This window comes from Haemaphysalis longicornis, unplaced genomic scaffold (genome assembly GCF_048455015.1).
Source record: "Haemaphysalis longicornis isolate Haplotype H1 unplaced genomic scaffold, Haemaphysalis longicornis Haplotype H1 scaffold_2, whole genome shotgun sequence".
In the NCBI taxonomy this organism is placed as follows: Eukaryota; Metazoa; Arthropoda; class Arachnida; order Ixodida; family Ixodidae; genus Haemaphysalis; species Haemaphysalis longicornis.
This window is the reverse complement of record NW_027526295.1, coordinates 269,392,749-269,409,053: the sequence shown is the minus strand read 5'-3', so window position 1 is coordinate 269,409,053 and position 16,305 is coordinate 269,392,749. Positions and strand designations below refer to the sequence as shown.

At 47.3% G+C, this 16,305-nt stretch overlaps 1 protein-coding gene across 1 annotated transcript; it reads left to right on the top strand.

Moving 5' to 3' along the window:
• The first annotated feature begins 248 nt into the window (after positions 1 to 248).
• On the top strand, positions 249 to 16,103 carry LOC144167778 (uncharacterized). The gene is made up of 6 exons (XM_077696958.1): positions 249 to 582; positions 1,468 to 1,574; positions 5,839 to 5,901; positions 8,906 to 8,980; positions 13,312 to 13,368; positions 15,127 to 16,103. Exons 1-6 carry the CDS (start codon positions 459 to 461, stop codon positions 15,211 to 15,213), a joined length of 513 nt encoding a protein of 170 aa, XP_077553084.1. The 5' UTR covers positions 249 to 458; the 3' UTR covers positions 15,214 to 16,103.
• Positions 16,104 to 16,305: the final 202 nt, after the last annotated feature.

Sequence of the window (16,305 nt, the reverse complement as noted above, 5' to 3'; positions counted from 1 at the left end):
TCGTGTGCAGGCCTGCAAACGTGTGTGCGTGATTCCGTCTACGAGAAACGATATCTTCCCGTAAAGACTAATGTCATTTCAACGATCTGTACGACCGTTTCTCAGGCGACCTGAAGCCTTTATTTACTCAATCGCGCGATGACGCCCGGCGTGCGTGGTCGTTAATCCCGTTTGCTGAACAACCTGTATCATATGCCTAGTACAAATTTATCTCTACGAGCTTCAACTCACGCCCAGACATCCTTGGACCAAGCGAATGAGGACCAAGCGAGTAGAAAGGCGACCAGGTAGGACCAAGAGCAAATCTGGGCGAAGGACGGCCATCGGTGGGCGGAGGTTGTCAGTCACTTTGGAACGCACAGCGTCACTGGCCCATTGTTTGATCAGGCTTCGAGGCGTCTACCTCGCATGTATGTCCGCTGCAGGTGAGCTGGTTTTCGTATCAAGACCGAACACCGATGGGGAAAATCACGAGAGCCCCCGCCATGCCTGGAAGACTCCGTTCAATTCTTGTTCTGCTGGTTGCCGCATATTGCCGCCCTGCTGCCGCGGCTGCAGATGGATACTGCGGGAAAAAAACAGGTACTGCTTAACTAAGTGGCGCTTGAGAACGTGCGATACCAGAGGCCATGTCTCGCATCGTTAGCGTACTACAAGCATCATAGTGGATGCCAGCGCTATTATTAGACCTTTTGGTGAAGACAGTTTTTCTTGGCTACTTTGACGCGAAAATTTCGGTCTGTCTGTCGCCTGCCTATATGTCTGTCTGACTGACCCTCTATTCTGCCGCCCCTTCAAAAGATAACAGAAATCGAGTCAAAAGAGACGCTTGTTTAGGCAAAACATTTTCAAAATACTAAATCTGGTAGCATACATTGCGTCATATTTACTAACATTCTTCAGCACGAAGGAAAAAAAAACCGTGTACCCTGCCGTTTACCTATGACGAGGGGTGAACACGAAGCTTTCTCGTGAAGGATTCCTTGGTTGTCGTCTGAGTTGGGACTTTGACTCGCAGGAGGGCACGCAGTTTGGTTTTTTGATCGCAGCGGCTTTGACTTGGACCCTTCGCCATTCGATTTTGCGCGAAGAAATCTTCGCGTTCAGCCTTCGTCGTCGTTAGACGGGGATTCGCGGGCCTTAGATTTGTAGAGGACTCCAAATTCAAGCTGCTTCGGCCTTGCCGCAATGGCACAATTGGATAGACGTCGTCGCTATAAGGCGATAGACCCAGGCTAGATTCCGTCCACAGAAAGCGTTTTTTGCTTTCCCTTCAGCCACGATCCCCGTCATCGTTAGGCAAAGTTGGGTTTCCTGCAGTGCGCTTTCAACGCGACATAACGCAACCAGTAACACATGGAAAGCTTCGCTTTACCGACATCAGCTACGACGTGTGCTATTCGCAGCTTACGAACGTGACTTTTAAACACATCCTTCAATCCTCTGCTTTGTTTAAATATTGCGCAGGTGTTGTGAAGCAATCCCGTAGCGCCTCCGTCGGTGCCAATTTCTTGGCACGCTGCGGGCGTACGTTGGTGCTTAAGTACAGCGTCGACAGCGCCACGTTCTACATGGTAAGGGTAGAGGAAGGTTTCCTTACATCATGGTTTTCAAAATGATCGTGCGTACGATTATACAAGGGGATGGAATACACCGCAAAGCTTGGACGACCCTGTAACTCACGTTCAGCTTCTTGAGTGCAGTGGGGCGAAACAACAGCTTCTGACAATAGCAGTAGCCCACTTGGGCACTGAGCTTGCTGCAGTGTCATCTACTTTACCCTGTGCTTCGTTCGCTCTTGAACGCTAACAGAGTGTCCAGACGCTTTGGTTAACTACTCTTTTGTACCAATGACTACGTTCACCTTGGTTTGTGTATTTTTGTATTGTCGAGTCATTTGTAAAAGACCTAGAATTTCAAAAAAAATTACAAATTTAAAATTCGGGCTCTACTTTATTTTAACTGATGCTACCGACCATGGCCTCTCTGTACTACCACCTCGCGACACTGGTAAGCAGCGAAATAGACCTTCTTGACGGAATGTTACACGTTCTTGGACCAGATTTAAAGAAGATAGTTTTTATTTTGATGCTAAAACCAGGAAATTTCCATCTGTCTGTCTGTCTGTCTGTCTGTCTGTCTGTCTGTCTGTCTGTCTGTCTGTCTGTCTGTCTGTCTGTCTGCCCATCCGTCCGTCCGTCCATCCGTCCGTACGTTCAACTGTCGGTCCCTTGATTCATCCACTCATACAAAAGATAACAAGAAGCTTACCTGTGCACAACCTTTCCGAACCCCTTAATGTGGATGCATGCTTGATACTTGTCAGTAATGTTGAGCAAAAAGAAAGCATTAGGCAAATTTGATGCATAACATGAATACATATCTTGCACCAGGCAGCATTTTTTCAATTAAAATAGATGTGCGATTGATAATTGCGATAGGTAGATAAAACAAAAAATTGTGGTTGATCCCTCTGTCATAGAAATAGATAAAACACGAAAGTGATAGGTGCCTTCACAGGATCAGTTGAATGTTAAAGCAACGCCGCCTGTATGAACAGTGCCTAACGCGTGAGCGAAAAATGGCCAAACAGCCACTCTCCTGTTGCTCTCTCCTACCCTTCCCCGCTCCGTAGCCTTCCAGCGTGCTTTCGTGTCCGCCAGCCAGCGCCGCTTCTCGGAAACTATGCAAAATAGTGGAAAGTTTGTTTAGCGTTCCAGAGGCGGCGCTCCTACGCCTTCTTGTTTTTCACCATGCCTGTCTCTCTTGGTCTGTCACTGATAAAACTTCCTTTGTCACGAGGCAAAATCCCTTGCGCTGCAGCAGGCTGATGCCGGCTTTGCGCGCTTATCTACTCGGATCACAGGCCCTGAAATTTTCTGAGTGGGGCATCCCACCTCTATCCCCTCCGCATTTAGGTATTGTTTTGACCCCGCTGTTCGCACTCCGCATCGGTACGCACTTCTAAAATTGAGGACTGTACTGTAGAAGCGCCCGGACAGCGTGGCGGGATCCCAGCTGCTTATCCTTATGTTTCCTATAATTTTCTGAAGTCTACAAGCACGTGATATTATTGGAAAATAATCGTAGAAGTGAGCGCCTGAACAAAAAACGCGCACGCAAGTTTTTCTTCTCTAAATACTCCAGAAAAAAAAAATGTCAGTAAAATAATGGCTGCCCCAGCAGAAAATATCGTTTTTCTGTTAGCTATATGTCTACCCGACAATCAGTATGTTCTTACACTATTTCAGTTCGCCTCCGTCTTTATCTTTCGAAAAATGCAGCAAGTATGAAGCGAGCGACACGTTGAACGAGATCCCCAGAGCGCCACAGAACTAGCGCCCCGTCGCGGCTAAGATGTAAGCGAAACGGCCCTTGAAGCCCAACAGGCAATCTGACAGACACACGTCGTTGAAGTGGGGGCAGCGTTCGCGACTCGCGAGCAGTGACGTAAGGCGAGATGTCCGCCGGAACGCGCCACATAGTGGATCAGTGCCTGAACTAAGCGTCCCTACCCTTCCCATTGAAAAGCGCGCGACGCGTCAGGCAATGTTAATACAGGCGGCGTTGGTTAAAGGAACCTCCTTCATGTGCGAAGGGTTCACGATCTTGACCCCGCCAGACGAAGTGACACCGACACGCAAGAAACAAGCAAATAAAAAAATAAGCGGTTTATTCCGGGACAACAAAACCAAAAATGACATGCACAGAACCAGCAGCTTGAAACACAACGGTCAGGGGAACAACGCCGCAGCGGAGCCTTGCCTCAATTTACGCGCGTGTCCCCCGTACACGAATGCGCTGGAATCGAGACGCGAACTGTCGGCGCTCATTAGTGTCACGATGCGCTACTTCGCTTCGCCTCTCCTAGACGCCAGTACCATCTGAATGAGTCATAAGGAAGGACATAAGGCGCGTTCATAGAGGTGCTCTTGTCGCTGCTCATAGCGCCATAGAGTTTCATACTAATATATACCAGAGGGAAATCTGGCGCCACTGTGCAGGAAAGCCGCGCTTCGGCGAGCGTTCCATCATGTACCGGGCAGGCACGTTCCACTTGTCCTTGAAATGTGTCATGAACCGGCTGGAAAGTTGGCTCTAGCCGCATAAAAGCAACAATATTACTGCAGAAGGTTCATCAAATTTGTTTTGTTGTTATAAAATTGATCCTCCAAAAATATTTATTTCTCAGTGATTATGTAGAAATTGTAGTGATCAATGGTAGCGCAGCAGAAACACGGGACAGAAAGAATACACACAGACGAGCGCTCGTCTGTGTGTATTCTTTCCGTCCCGTGTGTTTCTGCTGCGCTACATTTGATCACTGTGAATTACCAACTAGTGCAGTCTACAGCTTTACTTAATTATGCAGACGCTTCATGCGCCATGAACAAAAAAAAATGTTCCCCTTTTTTGTTGATTTTGGCTTCGAGACAAAAAAGAAGCCATATGGCTAGCTAAGCGAAGTAGGCGAGGAACGTCGCTAGCGGCAATGGCGCCGCCCACGGCTGCCCGCGACTGCAGCGACAGATTTCCCTCTAGTATATATTAGTGGGAAACTACAGGCATAGCGCCGTCGCTAGTGCGCACGTACCTCCCGTTGCGGCGAGAGGGCATGGGCTCGAATCCGGGAGCCGCAGCGCCAATGGCACTTTTTCTGGTGACATCACTTCCGTGACGAATATGACTGGAGTGAGATCTTGGTGCACCCGGGCATAAAACACTTTCGTGTGAAAATACGCGTTGAGAACAATGTTTTGAACAAAAATAAAAACACAGCTCGCACCCAAGCCTGCACGTCCCGGCGGCATTCCAAGTCCAACCATAACGAAATGTTCCAGTAGATGGCGCTCCAGCAGTGGAACGCGGGAAAATTGAATTGACTTGAGCAAACGTCCCCCTTGTTTATCGTAGCAGGAACGAGACGGGGTGGGAAGAGCGAAAATAGGTGGGCGGGGAAGAGAAGAGAGGCATTTACTTGGTCGGGGCGGCGAGGACTGTCGTCTTTCGACGACATTTGCAAGGAAGTACGCAAATACGCGGCCTTTTTTTTCACCTGCTCCACTGATTCGGTACCCTAATCGGAATTTTCTTCCCCCTCCCCCTTTTTTTACCTCTGGCACATTAGTGGTGCAGGCAGAAAGTCTTTTCCCTGCTCACACTTTGTGCTGAGGTCTTAGAAAAAGAGCATTGTTGTTGTTGTTGTTGTTGCTGCTGTTGCCGTTGTTGTTGTTGCTGCTGTTGCCACTGTTGTTGTTGCTGTTGTTGCCCAAAAAGCGAGATTCCGAGTCTAGCTACTGTGGCAAACATCAACAGGGCAGCTCGGTTTCTGCGTTTGCACGTTTTGTTTACCGACAGTATTTGCTGCCGCCCTACAAAAGAAGGCTCCAAGAGAAACGAATTTAAGTGACCCAGAGATTATGACCAGTTTATTTTTTTAGCGCGTTCTCTAAAAAATAACTCGCAGTGTTCGAATATCTCACTTTGTACACGCTCACATTAAGCTGTGGCACCTCCCGCATATATATTGTTGCGAGAACGTATGACTTCTCTCGCTCGAAGCAAATTTTGCAAGAGTTCCATTCCTTTGTGCCAAATAATGGTGACTGATTCCGGTCCACATTCTTTACAGGGCGTTTCATCCTGTGCATTGTTTTTTGTTTAGGGAGTAAAATAAAATAAACAAGAAATTTCAGACAGGATTTGTTTTTGTTGAACTGTCGAATATGCGAGTGCATTGAGCATGTCCATGCCAACTGAGATTGAGACTGAGACAAAGTCGGATTGAGCAATGTAAACAAATAAACGCTTTGTTTTTTTCTATGAAAACACGTCTAGATCCTCCAAAAATTTTGCCTGGTCACACACCTGTGCTACGAAGCAGGAGATCAATACAGGGATGTAAGTACATTTGCTTAACCAGATGTGTTTCCATATGCATTTTTGCTTACCCACCCATTCATGTGCATTCATTTGTTTATTGCACCATGTCATATTTAGAGGCAAATCATTTCAGTTCAGCCTGAGAACCAAAACACTTTGCTGCAGATGGTGTAAATATCACATATGAGCCAGTTGAGACAAGCAGTAAGTTCATTAGCTCACTGCAGTAAACCAAACTTATAGGTAACTTAAACTGCGCCCACAAATTGTTATACAAGTCTGTTGATGAGTGCTGACCGAGAGAAAGCTAACGCAATTGAACGGCTCTATTCCCTGTACGGAACAAAATGTGCAATTTTTTGTGCAGCCACGGCGGTAAGCAGACGCCCAGTCTCCTAGCAATGTACGCGAATTAAGGAGGTGTCTGAGCAGCGTATGGCCTGCAATGCTCTGCCAACGCCGGTTATTTATATCCCAAGCGGACAAATTAAGTTGTGCAAACGGCTTTGTGCCGCTAATCTGCAGAGTACACATGAATTCATCCAGCCGGCACATGACAAATTTGGTTTTAGAGGGCAACCTCAGTAGCTGTGATGTTATGAGTTTGTCAGCAACAAAAACGCCGTTCATCACAAAAAAAATCATTTTGCAGCAAAGCCAACTATACAGACTAGGCAGCAATGTCTGTTGATGCAAATGCATCAAAAGTCACCGTGCTGGAGGCTGCCTCCCACATTCTGCAAAAGCCACCAGACAAGCGCAACCGTAAAGTGGCCCGCAGCCCTACAATAGCTACCGCTCCGTTGTTAACCACTGGCCCTGTTGACGGTGTTGCGGATCTGGTAGCGTGACCGGTGATGGTGTCCGTTGGTTCGGAGTTGGGGCAAACGTTGGGGCCGAGTAGGGCGATAAAAGAAACTTTATGTTCAGATATTTACCATGGCCTTTGACTGTAAACAGGGTTCTGCGCTCATGCGCACGTGAGATTAAATAACCAGGTTGGGTCCGCCCCCTTTCCCCCTTTCTCCCGCTGTTTTCAGGAACGCGCGAATCTCGAAAATCTGTGGCAATGAAATTGACGCCGGCACACTCAAAGAGAAAAGGCACTTTTACTCTCGCACAGGTCAGCGTCAAGATGACTTTGATGGTGCGATCTACTAAGGTTGAAGCCCTTAGGACCACCCGAGGTTGCAGCCACAAGAGGACGCCGGGGTCCCGTCGGTAATCCGGCACCGGGCGCTCGTTGAAGCGCGGCGTCTCGGACCCGCCACAAAGGGGTCCCGCGATGTGCGGCTCAAAGCCGACAAGAACAGGACCACTTAGCCTGCAGCCGAAAGGGCGATGCCACGCGACGCCATTGTCACTCCCGCTTTGCAACGTCCTCGGTCATTGTGACTTGCCTCGCCGGCGGGCGCTTGGATTACCGTGACGCCGCCGAAATGCTTGTGCCCAGCAGCAGCGTCAGTCGCCGCCGCGTGATTGCGTACAAAGCCGGGTCGCTCCCCGTCGATGAGGGGGGGAACCGGCGAAAACCGGACGATGGAAGAATTGGGTGATTTAACCCTATAATATTGCAGACGGTCTTCGCAATACCATACGCCGATCGTAACAACGGTATGATGGTATTCCGGTTCCTCTGACGTTCACCCGGCTGTTTTTTAGAATATTGAGGGGAAGGAATGCGGGGTGTTGCAACAATTAATGGCGGGTTTGAAAGCCTTTCCCTATCGCAGTGTTCTTTACATTGCGCTGAAACTTAACTGGAAGATCGCATATTATGGTCTTTTTTAACACTCAATAATACCAATTTCACTCACCTGTTTACTCAGAAATAAAAAAAAAACGTTTTGTAGGTTATGGCAGAGACTGCGGCTATGATATTAAGCATTATTGTTTTTGTTATGCCGTTACACAAACATTAAGAGGAAGAAATTTCGGGCATATTGAATGCATGAATGTAGTCTAGAAAAGATCCTTAAGGAATAAACGTCTTAGTAGAAACAATTCGATTAATACAAGACTGGATAAGTTTGAGCATGTCATTACTCTTGCGCGGTTCATGCACATCAAAATTGTGGATGGCAGGCTGCAGCAATTGAGTACCAGGACGGCTGCTCTAAGCTTCGCACCCCTCTAGAACAGCCACAAAAATTGTTTCCCCAGGTTGGCCTTATGAAACATCAGGCAGCATCAGTGACGCCAGGGTAGGAAAAAGCTTTGTCTTCAGTTCGTTTTTAGACCAAATGAATGCAGATGACACACCGAAGAAAGAAACCGCACGGAATTACAGCAAGCGGTTGCAGTGGTTTCAGCATAGCGACGGGTGAGCCGAAAAGAACTTACGTTGTGGGGACCCGCCGCGTTTACCGTTGCGTGGCATTTTGAGCGGGGCTCGTCAAGCTTATACCGTTTGTTTGGCTTGATAAGCTTGTGAGTAGCCGTGGGGTGTTTCGCTCCCCATCGAAGAGCAGTATCGCAGACCGTTGCACTCTTTCGAGCTACCGTTAGCGGTCAGGGATCCTAGAAAACACCATGCAGCACACCGGTAAGCGGGAAAGCTGTTCCGCAGGCAGGTTGGTACTCGGGGGCGCCCCTCCACTCTCATGCGGGCACGCTTGAAGAAACAAGCACACTTTCCTATCCGTGGCTGTCACCATAATACACTATAAGTCCCCGTAGGGAGTTTTTACCGCAGTGCTTCAGAGTAACCAATTGAAGTGGTCTAGAGCGCGAATTTGGTAAATGACGAAGCTCAACATACGATTTGAATAAAAAAAATGCATGTGCGCAGGCACAACACGCAAGTCGTGCGAGGTGTTTTGCATTGCGCGATGTACCGCAGCAGATGCCCTTCTTCACTCACTTTGAATGCTCGGCCACGTCAATCGCCGAGTTTGTTCACTATAGGCCAGCTCGACTGGTCATTCTGGAGCATTGTGGTGAAGACTCCATCCTGGTACTTCTCAGAATGTAAGACAATTGCCTTTGCCGCACTGATCTTTTTCTTTTTATTTTCGGGCAGAACCCGTCTTTGTTTCAGGAAAAACTCCTCCAGTGCTACAGAGTGTACGCAATGGCTGTCACGCGGATGCGCCCAGTGAGTAACCTTTTATGGGATTTGTTTTTCATTTAGAGACGCCTGGTGAGAAAGAAGAGGCCGCTTAGTAATGGCTTCCGATTGGTAGAGAAAAAAGAGGTAGAAGTAGGTGTGGCGATATTAGAGAACACCCGGCCCTTGTCTCCTTCTGGCGTTATTTCACATCTTGGTGCCAAAATCCCCGCTTCATTCGAACCACTCCGACCTTTAGATAGACCGAGAAGCGAGGCCACAGCGATGCCGGTTGAAGCGACGAAGTTGAAACGGAAGATCCGCCGCGGCCAAAGAACGAGGCTGGTCAACGAGGTTAAGTCCTCCATCCAGTCTTGCACATCTGGTGTGGTGAGCCTTCAGTAAATGCTTGATCGTCTAACCACTTTCAACGCAGACATCACAGACTTTAACGCTGATCTCACAGCCTTTAACCCCACCTGCCGCTGGAATCCATGGATAGACCTTCAGCACTGCGTGCATACAGAACAGCAAATTCTTGATACAATGTCGATTTTCGGGACTACGATAGGGCGAAAAAGAGCAGTTGTCATACAAACAGCTTCCAAAAATAGCGCAATGTCACATGCGCGATTGGAATCTAGGCACATGAGACCTACGCTTCCGCCACTTGAAAAAGCACCATTTAGCGATGACATTATGAAGTGGTTGCCCTTTTGGGAGCAGTTTGAAGCAACCATCGATCGCAACAACACCTTGACACAAATCGAGAAGTTTTACTATTTGCGAACCCTTCTCACGGGTAATGCAGCAGCCTCTGTAGCAAATTTGCCGACGACCGAGGCCCGTTATCCGACTGCCAAAGATATCCTGAAGCAAAGATTTGGCGACACCAAAATAATTGAGCAGCATTACTTAAACCGGCTACGATCTCTGCAAGGTTTTTTTTCCTCGTCCAACACTGTAGCTTTAAGAAGGCTTTATGATGAATTTATGAGCCACATCGGAGGTCTCACAGCATTGAACATGCCGACGACGTCATATGCTTCTATGGTCACTGATATTCTTTTGAGAACCTTCCCACAAAATGTGATAGTGGACTATCACCAAAAGAAGGCTCACGAAAGAACTCCCTCTACCTCTGCAACAACGGGCTCAGCCGAGGAGCTCTTGCAGAACCTTCTTAATTTTCTGCGCATCGAGATTGAGAGCCGCGAGAAATGCGACGCAATTCCTGATAGTTCTACGAGGCGACATGATCCACAACCCGAGCCGAATACTCTTCCGAATAAACGCCGAGTTCCAACCATATTCGTTTTCCACAATTCAGACGACAACAACGGCAAAGTCTCGTGCTGCTTCTGCAACGATACCGATCACCGAGCTGAAGACTGCATGTCTCCTGTCTCAGAGGATGATAAGAAGGCTTTTCTTCGCGGTGGAGGACGATGCTTTCGTTGCTCGACGCGAGGGCATAGAGCTTCAGACTGTCGCCGGGGAATTTTTTGTAGTCAGTGCAACGGACATCACTCTTCGTCACTCTAGTTTCCGGTGTCTCCTAAACAGCCAACTTATCAGGAACACATTTCACGTGCTGCACGAGCGTACTACGCTGCAGACACATCGGAAAAGTCCACCGCTGACGAGACCGTTCTGATGCAGACTTTTCGTCTGGGCTGCATCAAAGGAAAAAAGGAGCTTCATACGAGGACTAATTGACGGGGGAAGTCAGCGAAGCTTTATACGAGAAGACGTGTCGAAGAAGTTGATGTTACCAGTCGTAGGAGAAGCTGCATTGTCCATCAACACTTTTGGGAAGACAAGTGAAGCTAGAAAGCAGAATTACCGAATCGTCAGAACCACGCTTCAGAGCCATTACAACGGAAATGAATGCACCTTGGATGCTGTGGAGTCACCAGAGATAGGCCAGGACATTCTCGGAGATATTACCAATGTACCCTACGTGCACAGGTTAATGAACTCGGGAAGAGAGATCGCGGATCTGAACAAGTTCAGGCAGGGCAATGAGACACCTGACATCAGTGTGTAGATAGGAGCTGACCAAATGTGGCTGGTCATGACACCCGAAGTCTGCCGAAGCACCAGCTCGAGCCTGGCAGCCATCAAAACTATATTTGGATGGACCTTTGAAGGAGCCACAACAACAAAATCAGATAACGTAAGTTCTAAATGTATGGTCTGTGTTTTGCTCTTTTTGATGACCCTTCAAAGAGATTTCGACACTAAACAGGAGCGATGCAAGTACTCTGAAATGGAAAGCACGGCAATAGAACAAACTCGTGATGCCGAAAACATTGGCCGTACAGTGTTCCCTGACTTAGAAAATAACTTGCCCAAGCACGACGAACAGTACCACGTTAGGTTTTTCCCAAAAGTGTGCGCTGGATTGTCCACTGAAAGGAAACCCGCATGAATCTTCTCGTCAACCAGAACGATTACATCTGAGGTTTGCTATAAAGGATATGTTGTCTCAACATATCCTTTTTGCGGAATCTTTCCCAGGGCCTTGAAGTCACTTTTCTCCCGCACACATCAGCTCAACAGCGGCCGATTCCTGTCAGTACGAAGCGACCTGAAGGCATCGTTGCTCGGACAGTTCACGAGCAAAAGTTAATTTATGGTCAAGGAAGAAGAGAGAGGCAACGCTTACGTCAAACCAGGTGCAACCAGAGACAACCATCGACGAAGATGAGAACTCTATGCGCTGATCAGAGACGCAATTACGGACCGTAGTGGTTAGTGCAACAAACTTAGCCTAACAGCTAAGCAAGTGAAAAAACTTTACGTCGACGACAAAAAACGAATGTTCAATAATTCCTTGCTCGGAGCATTTAAAATTACTAGGGGAGGATTTTGAGAAAGAAGACGCCGCTTAGTAACGGCTTCCGATTGGTAGAGAAAAAAGAGGTAGAAGTAGGTGTGGAGATATTAGAGAACACCCGGCCCTTGTCTCCATCTCGCGTTATTTCACAACGCCATTTAGCCAGTATTACAGGAGAGGAGGAAAGGGGCAGTGATGTAGACATACATAACAAGCGGTTTACAGGTGCAGCTCACTTGTACTGCATTCTTACTTCGTTTATTCTTCGCGATATGTACACCGTACGTTCAATGAAAGAATACATCAATTTTGAATGTCGCACCACTGTAAGAGAAGGAAGTAGGTGCCTAAAACCTACGAACGCTAGCATTAGACTCTAACCAATAATTGTCATATTGTCGACGAAAGCCTGAAGGGGTGTTTTTTCGGTGACGTCTATTAGAGAAGAAAATAACGCTACACTGTTAAGGAACCATGTCGTTCAGCTTCACCACAATGCCCTCAATCGTCCAATTCATGTCGCCAACAAAGCAAATTCGGCTAATGACGGCACCTTCCAGTCATGAACGAAGAAAATGCGAACCCGAAACTACGAACCAGAACACACAAAATTGAAAAATACTGTTCATGGAGGCTCAATAATGGCACGCTGTTGGTTTATCTGGAGAGCCACGTTTCCAAACTTAGTTACTGTAATTCTGCTATGCGTCAATATGACTTGCATGTAAAGGAATCGCTCTGTTTGTTTGCTCTGGGTCATGTTTGTTTGTGATCGCGTTTCAGTTGTCCATGACTGTACATATAATTTTTATCAAAAATCTCATCTGTGCTCTGGCATTGCGTAGTGTAGAGCGCCATGCTGGCGCTGCGTAATGCCACAGCGCAGAGCGTATGTTCAACAATGTCATTCGGGAAAATCTTATTGCGGTCTGCACCGATAGGTCGCCTGAGTGCATGACTGTGAAGCTGAACTCTAAGGATTGTCTTTTCAAAGTGTACGGGAACCAAAGTCTCCCCCTAAAATCCAGCCTTAATGATAAATTTACACCACCATCTCCAGAGCAAGAGCACCTTCACCTACTCAAACCGGACCGTTCTGATCTTGAGTGTGTGGCAAAGACGCGGTTGTGAATGGCCTTCTAAAGGCAGGGAGTGATATGGTGCTCCGGCTCCGTGTGCCCGGACACAGATTCAAGAGCAGAGCTAAAACTATGACTTGAACTTTGGACAGGCATTTAAGACTGTAATCTTTGGTTTGTTGTTTTTAGCCCCTCACCTAATCCTCAAACAGGCCTATGGCCTCATTTTCAATAAAATAATTCATCCATTCACTTCACTCTTCTAACGTCCACACGTCCTCTCTCCTCTAACCCCCATCCCCCCACCCCCCTCAGAACCTGATAGCTAGGCCATGTGCTTTCTATGTTATGATTTACGGTAACCACGCAATAAATAAGCAAGCCGGATGCACTATACGAAATAAAACCTGCTACTCTGTAGAGCTTGTCTTTACTGTGACACGCTTTGTGCCCTTCAGGATCTAGTTGGAGAGGAACTTACCGCGAATGCCGAAAACATCACAGCGGAAATTGCGGTAAGCTTTGAAGGAAAGCATCGCCAAGGTAAACTCCGTCAGACCCAACAAAATACCGCGAGAAAAAAGGAAACTCGCATGCCTTGTAATCAGTCCTGCGTGCACGCTTAAATTCCGCGCAGTGGAACGAGTTTTTTTGTCCCGGATTTGTGGGAGCCCTATTGACTAGATCGTTTCACTACAGTCGTGAATACTGGTGTTTATTTTTACCTTGAAGAAATACGCAAACTTCATTTTTTTGTTATTATTCCCAAGTATTTTTCAAGAGTTCGATTTGGTCGTCCTACAGAAATACGAGCTAGCCACCTCATGACGTCCACTGCAGGAATATCATCCACTGCAGAAAAAAATTACACCATCTTCCGACGTGGGAACCCTGAGTGGATGCAAAGCTGTGCAATCTCGATCAGCTACTCGCCGCTGGCATTTCAAAGCGGCTTCTCGTTCTCGAAGCGAGGAATCCGCTGCTCGACGCTGCCATTTACGTTCGGCGTCGCGAGCTCTCCTCTGTGCAGCCTTGTCTTCGGAGGTGCTCGCGGTTCTGAAAGTGTGCTGGCTGGCGCTAGTTGAAGGTGTGCCAGCCAGTTCGCTAACGGAATCGTTGGCGTCCATTTCCAGTCATCGGACGGCGCAGTACCGAAGAAGCAACTGAGCGGAGCGCGGACCGAGTTTATTTGCAGAGTAGAGGGAGTGGAGAGGAGGAGCAGCGCGCATGCCCGTGATTGGACAGCTGATGTGGAAAGGGGAGAGGAGGAGCAGCGTGCGTAGCGCACAGGTGGTGTGGAGAGGAGGAGCAGCGCGCGCTAGCGCACAGGTGGCGTTGAGGGGAGGAGGGCAGAGAGTGGTGTTATAACAGGTGGTGTGGAGAGAAGGAGAGGTGCGGACGCCGGGCGCCGACGGACGACGGAGGGTCGACTAAGAGACGCTGTGCATCTAAAAGATTCACTCCGTCGCGTCCCGTCGCCCGCGCCATTATAGCTTCTGACGGCATTCGCGAAATCAAACGGGAACAGTAACGAAAAATTCCACTCATAGGTTCCACGTTCCCCCTGGAACGCACGTGGAGTGGGGCAACAGGGTTCTATAAACACGCGAGTTGGGTGCCTCGATTCACACGCGTTTCCGCCGTATGGCAGCGCTGGCAACGAGGCACCCGGCCTGGAGCAGTGGAACACGGTAAATTTAAATTGACTTGAGCAAACCTCCAGCCTGTTATCTTGGGAGGAAGGAGGCGGGATAGGAATAGCATGAGAGGTGAGCGGGAAAGAGAAGGGGGACATTTACTTGGCAGGGACACCAGTCGACTATCGTCTTTCATCGACAGTTGCAACGAAAGGAGGAGGTACGCGGCCATATTTTAAAGTGGCTATCGAATACGTTCATTGCTGAATCTGAAGGAAAGCCAACCAATAGCCGCTACGCCGCTGTAATGACGTAATTTCAGCTATCGATGTACGGCAAGACTGGAAAAGAGAGAAGAATCTTTTGAGCAATTTTTTAAGTTATGTGATGGGCATACAGCCGTAATTTTTGGCTGAGGTACTTAGCGACCCCCTAATCTAAGTACTGGATGCGTCAGTTGACTACGTTCTGCAAGCATTTATTATTTGGAAAATAGTTTTAAAAAGTGTTGCAGGGCCCCTTTAAGCGCTGTTTCAGAGTACACGTACTTTCGCTTTGCGTAGTTCTCGAAGGTGTTTGGAGTGCACTCGCCCAACCCCATTTCCTTTTCTTTTTCTTTGTGCCTCCCTCGTCTAGGGCTGCATCAAGACTGGGATACCGATGGACAAAGAGGTCATGCTTGGCGTGGTGCGCTACGTGCGACTGCTGTTCTTCGCCGCCTGAATAAATTTACAATTTTCGGTGATACGTTTTCACCAGCGTGTGGGCATTAAACCGGCTGTGGTGTTCCCAGAAGCTATGATTCCTCTAGTTTCTATGATAGTCCTAGGTAAAGCTGTGCCTTTGTAGCGTAAACCATTAGTTGAGATGTTGTGTTACTTGAAGTATATACGAAATCCTTGTTGTCAAAATCCTATTGCCCGCAAAATAAATATATTCATCGCATGTTGCTTTCAGTGTCGGGAAGGCGACGCCTTAAGGAACTTGTACGTAATGCAGTATAAGATCGGACTAGTTTTTTGCTCGAGAAAAACAAAACGAAAGCCACAAAACCACCCTGTGCCATTAAATCTCGTGAGGAAGGAGTTGTCAGCGTTTGTTTTGATTTTTTGTACAGAAATTGCAAAGAAGTGTATTTGCGTGTGCGTGTTTGCGACAAGGAGGGACTTCAAAGCAAAAGCAGCCCATGCGTCTTCTTGAAAAGTTAGCCACCCCTACTGCTGACTGGTCAGTCACATTATTACAACAATAGATGAAAAAACAAGGTAAAAAGGCTTGCGGTAACCGAACCTGGAGACGTACATAAGAGAACGTACAGGTTTACCATTGAAATTTTGCAAAATGCACAGTTTTCTCGTAATCGTGATGACCATAATTATAGGCATAACACATATGCCATCTAGTTTATAAATGAACTTCCAACGTACTATGTCATATGCAGTTCATCTCACTATGAACTTTTTAAAATATCCGAACAAAATCAAGCTTAGCACAAAAAAAGCACACAGTGTTACAGGAAATTACCTGACACCACTTGAAATACCACGGATTTGAATTGTATTTATTCCTCATTAGACGAAATTTCTAGTGAATTTGCATCAAATTACTTCGATTTGCCAGAAGTTACTCAATATTTTTCGGAATTAAAATTTTCTTTGTGTCAGATCAATCCGAATTTCAATGTAGTTACTTGACACAACTTGTTATTGCTTGATATTGTTAGATAGCATTGAAATGCTTGGCATTGCTTTGAATTACTGAGCTGTATAAAGGAATTTCTTAGAATTGTAGTTTGGTTTCGAGAAATGACTGGCA

What these genes read in the sequence shown, in the direction of transcription:
- LOC144167778 (XM_077696958.1), top strand. Translation starts at nt 459, where the DNA reads ATGGGGAAAATCACGAGAGCCCCCGCCATGCCTGGAAGACTCCGTTCA. An exon ending in ACAGCGCCACGTTCTACATG is followed by an intron (nt 1,575 to 5,838) that starts GTAAGGGTAGAG and finishes AAACACGTCTAG; the next exon opens with ATCCTCCAAAAATTTTGCCT. An exon ending in ACATCACAGCGGAAATTGCG is followed by an intron (nt 13,369 to 15,126) that starts GTAAGCTTTGAA and finishes TCCCTCGTCTAG; the next exon opens with GGCTGCATCAAGACTGGGAT.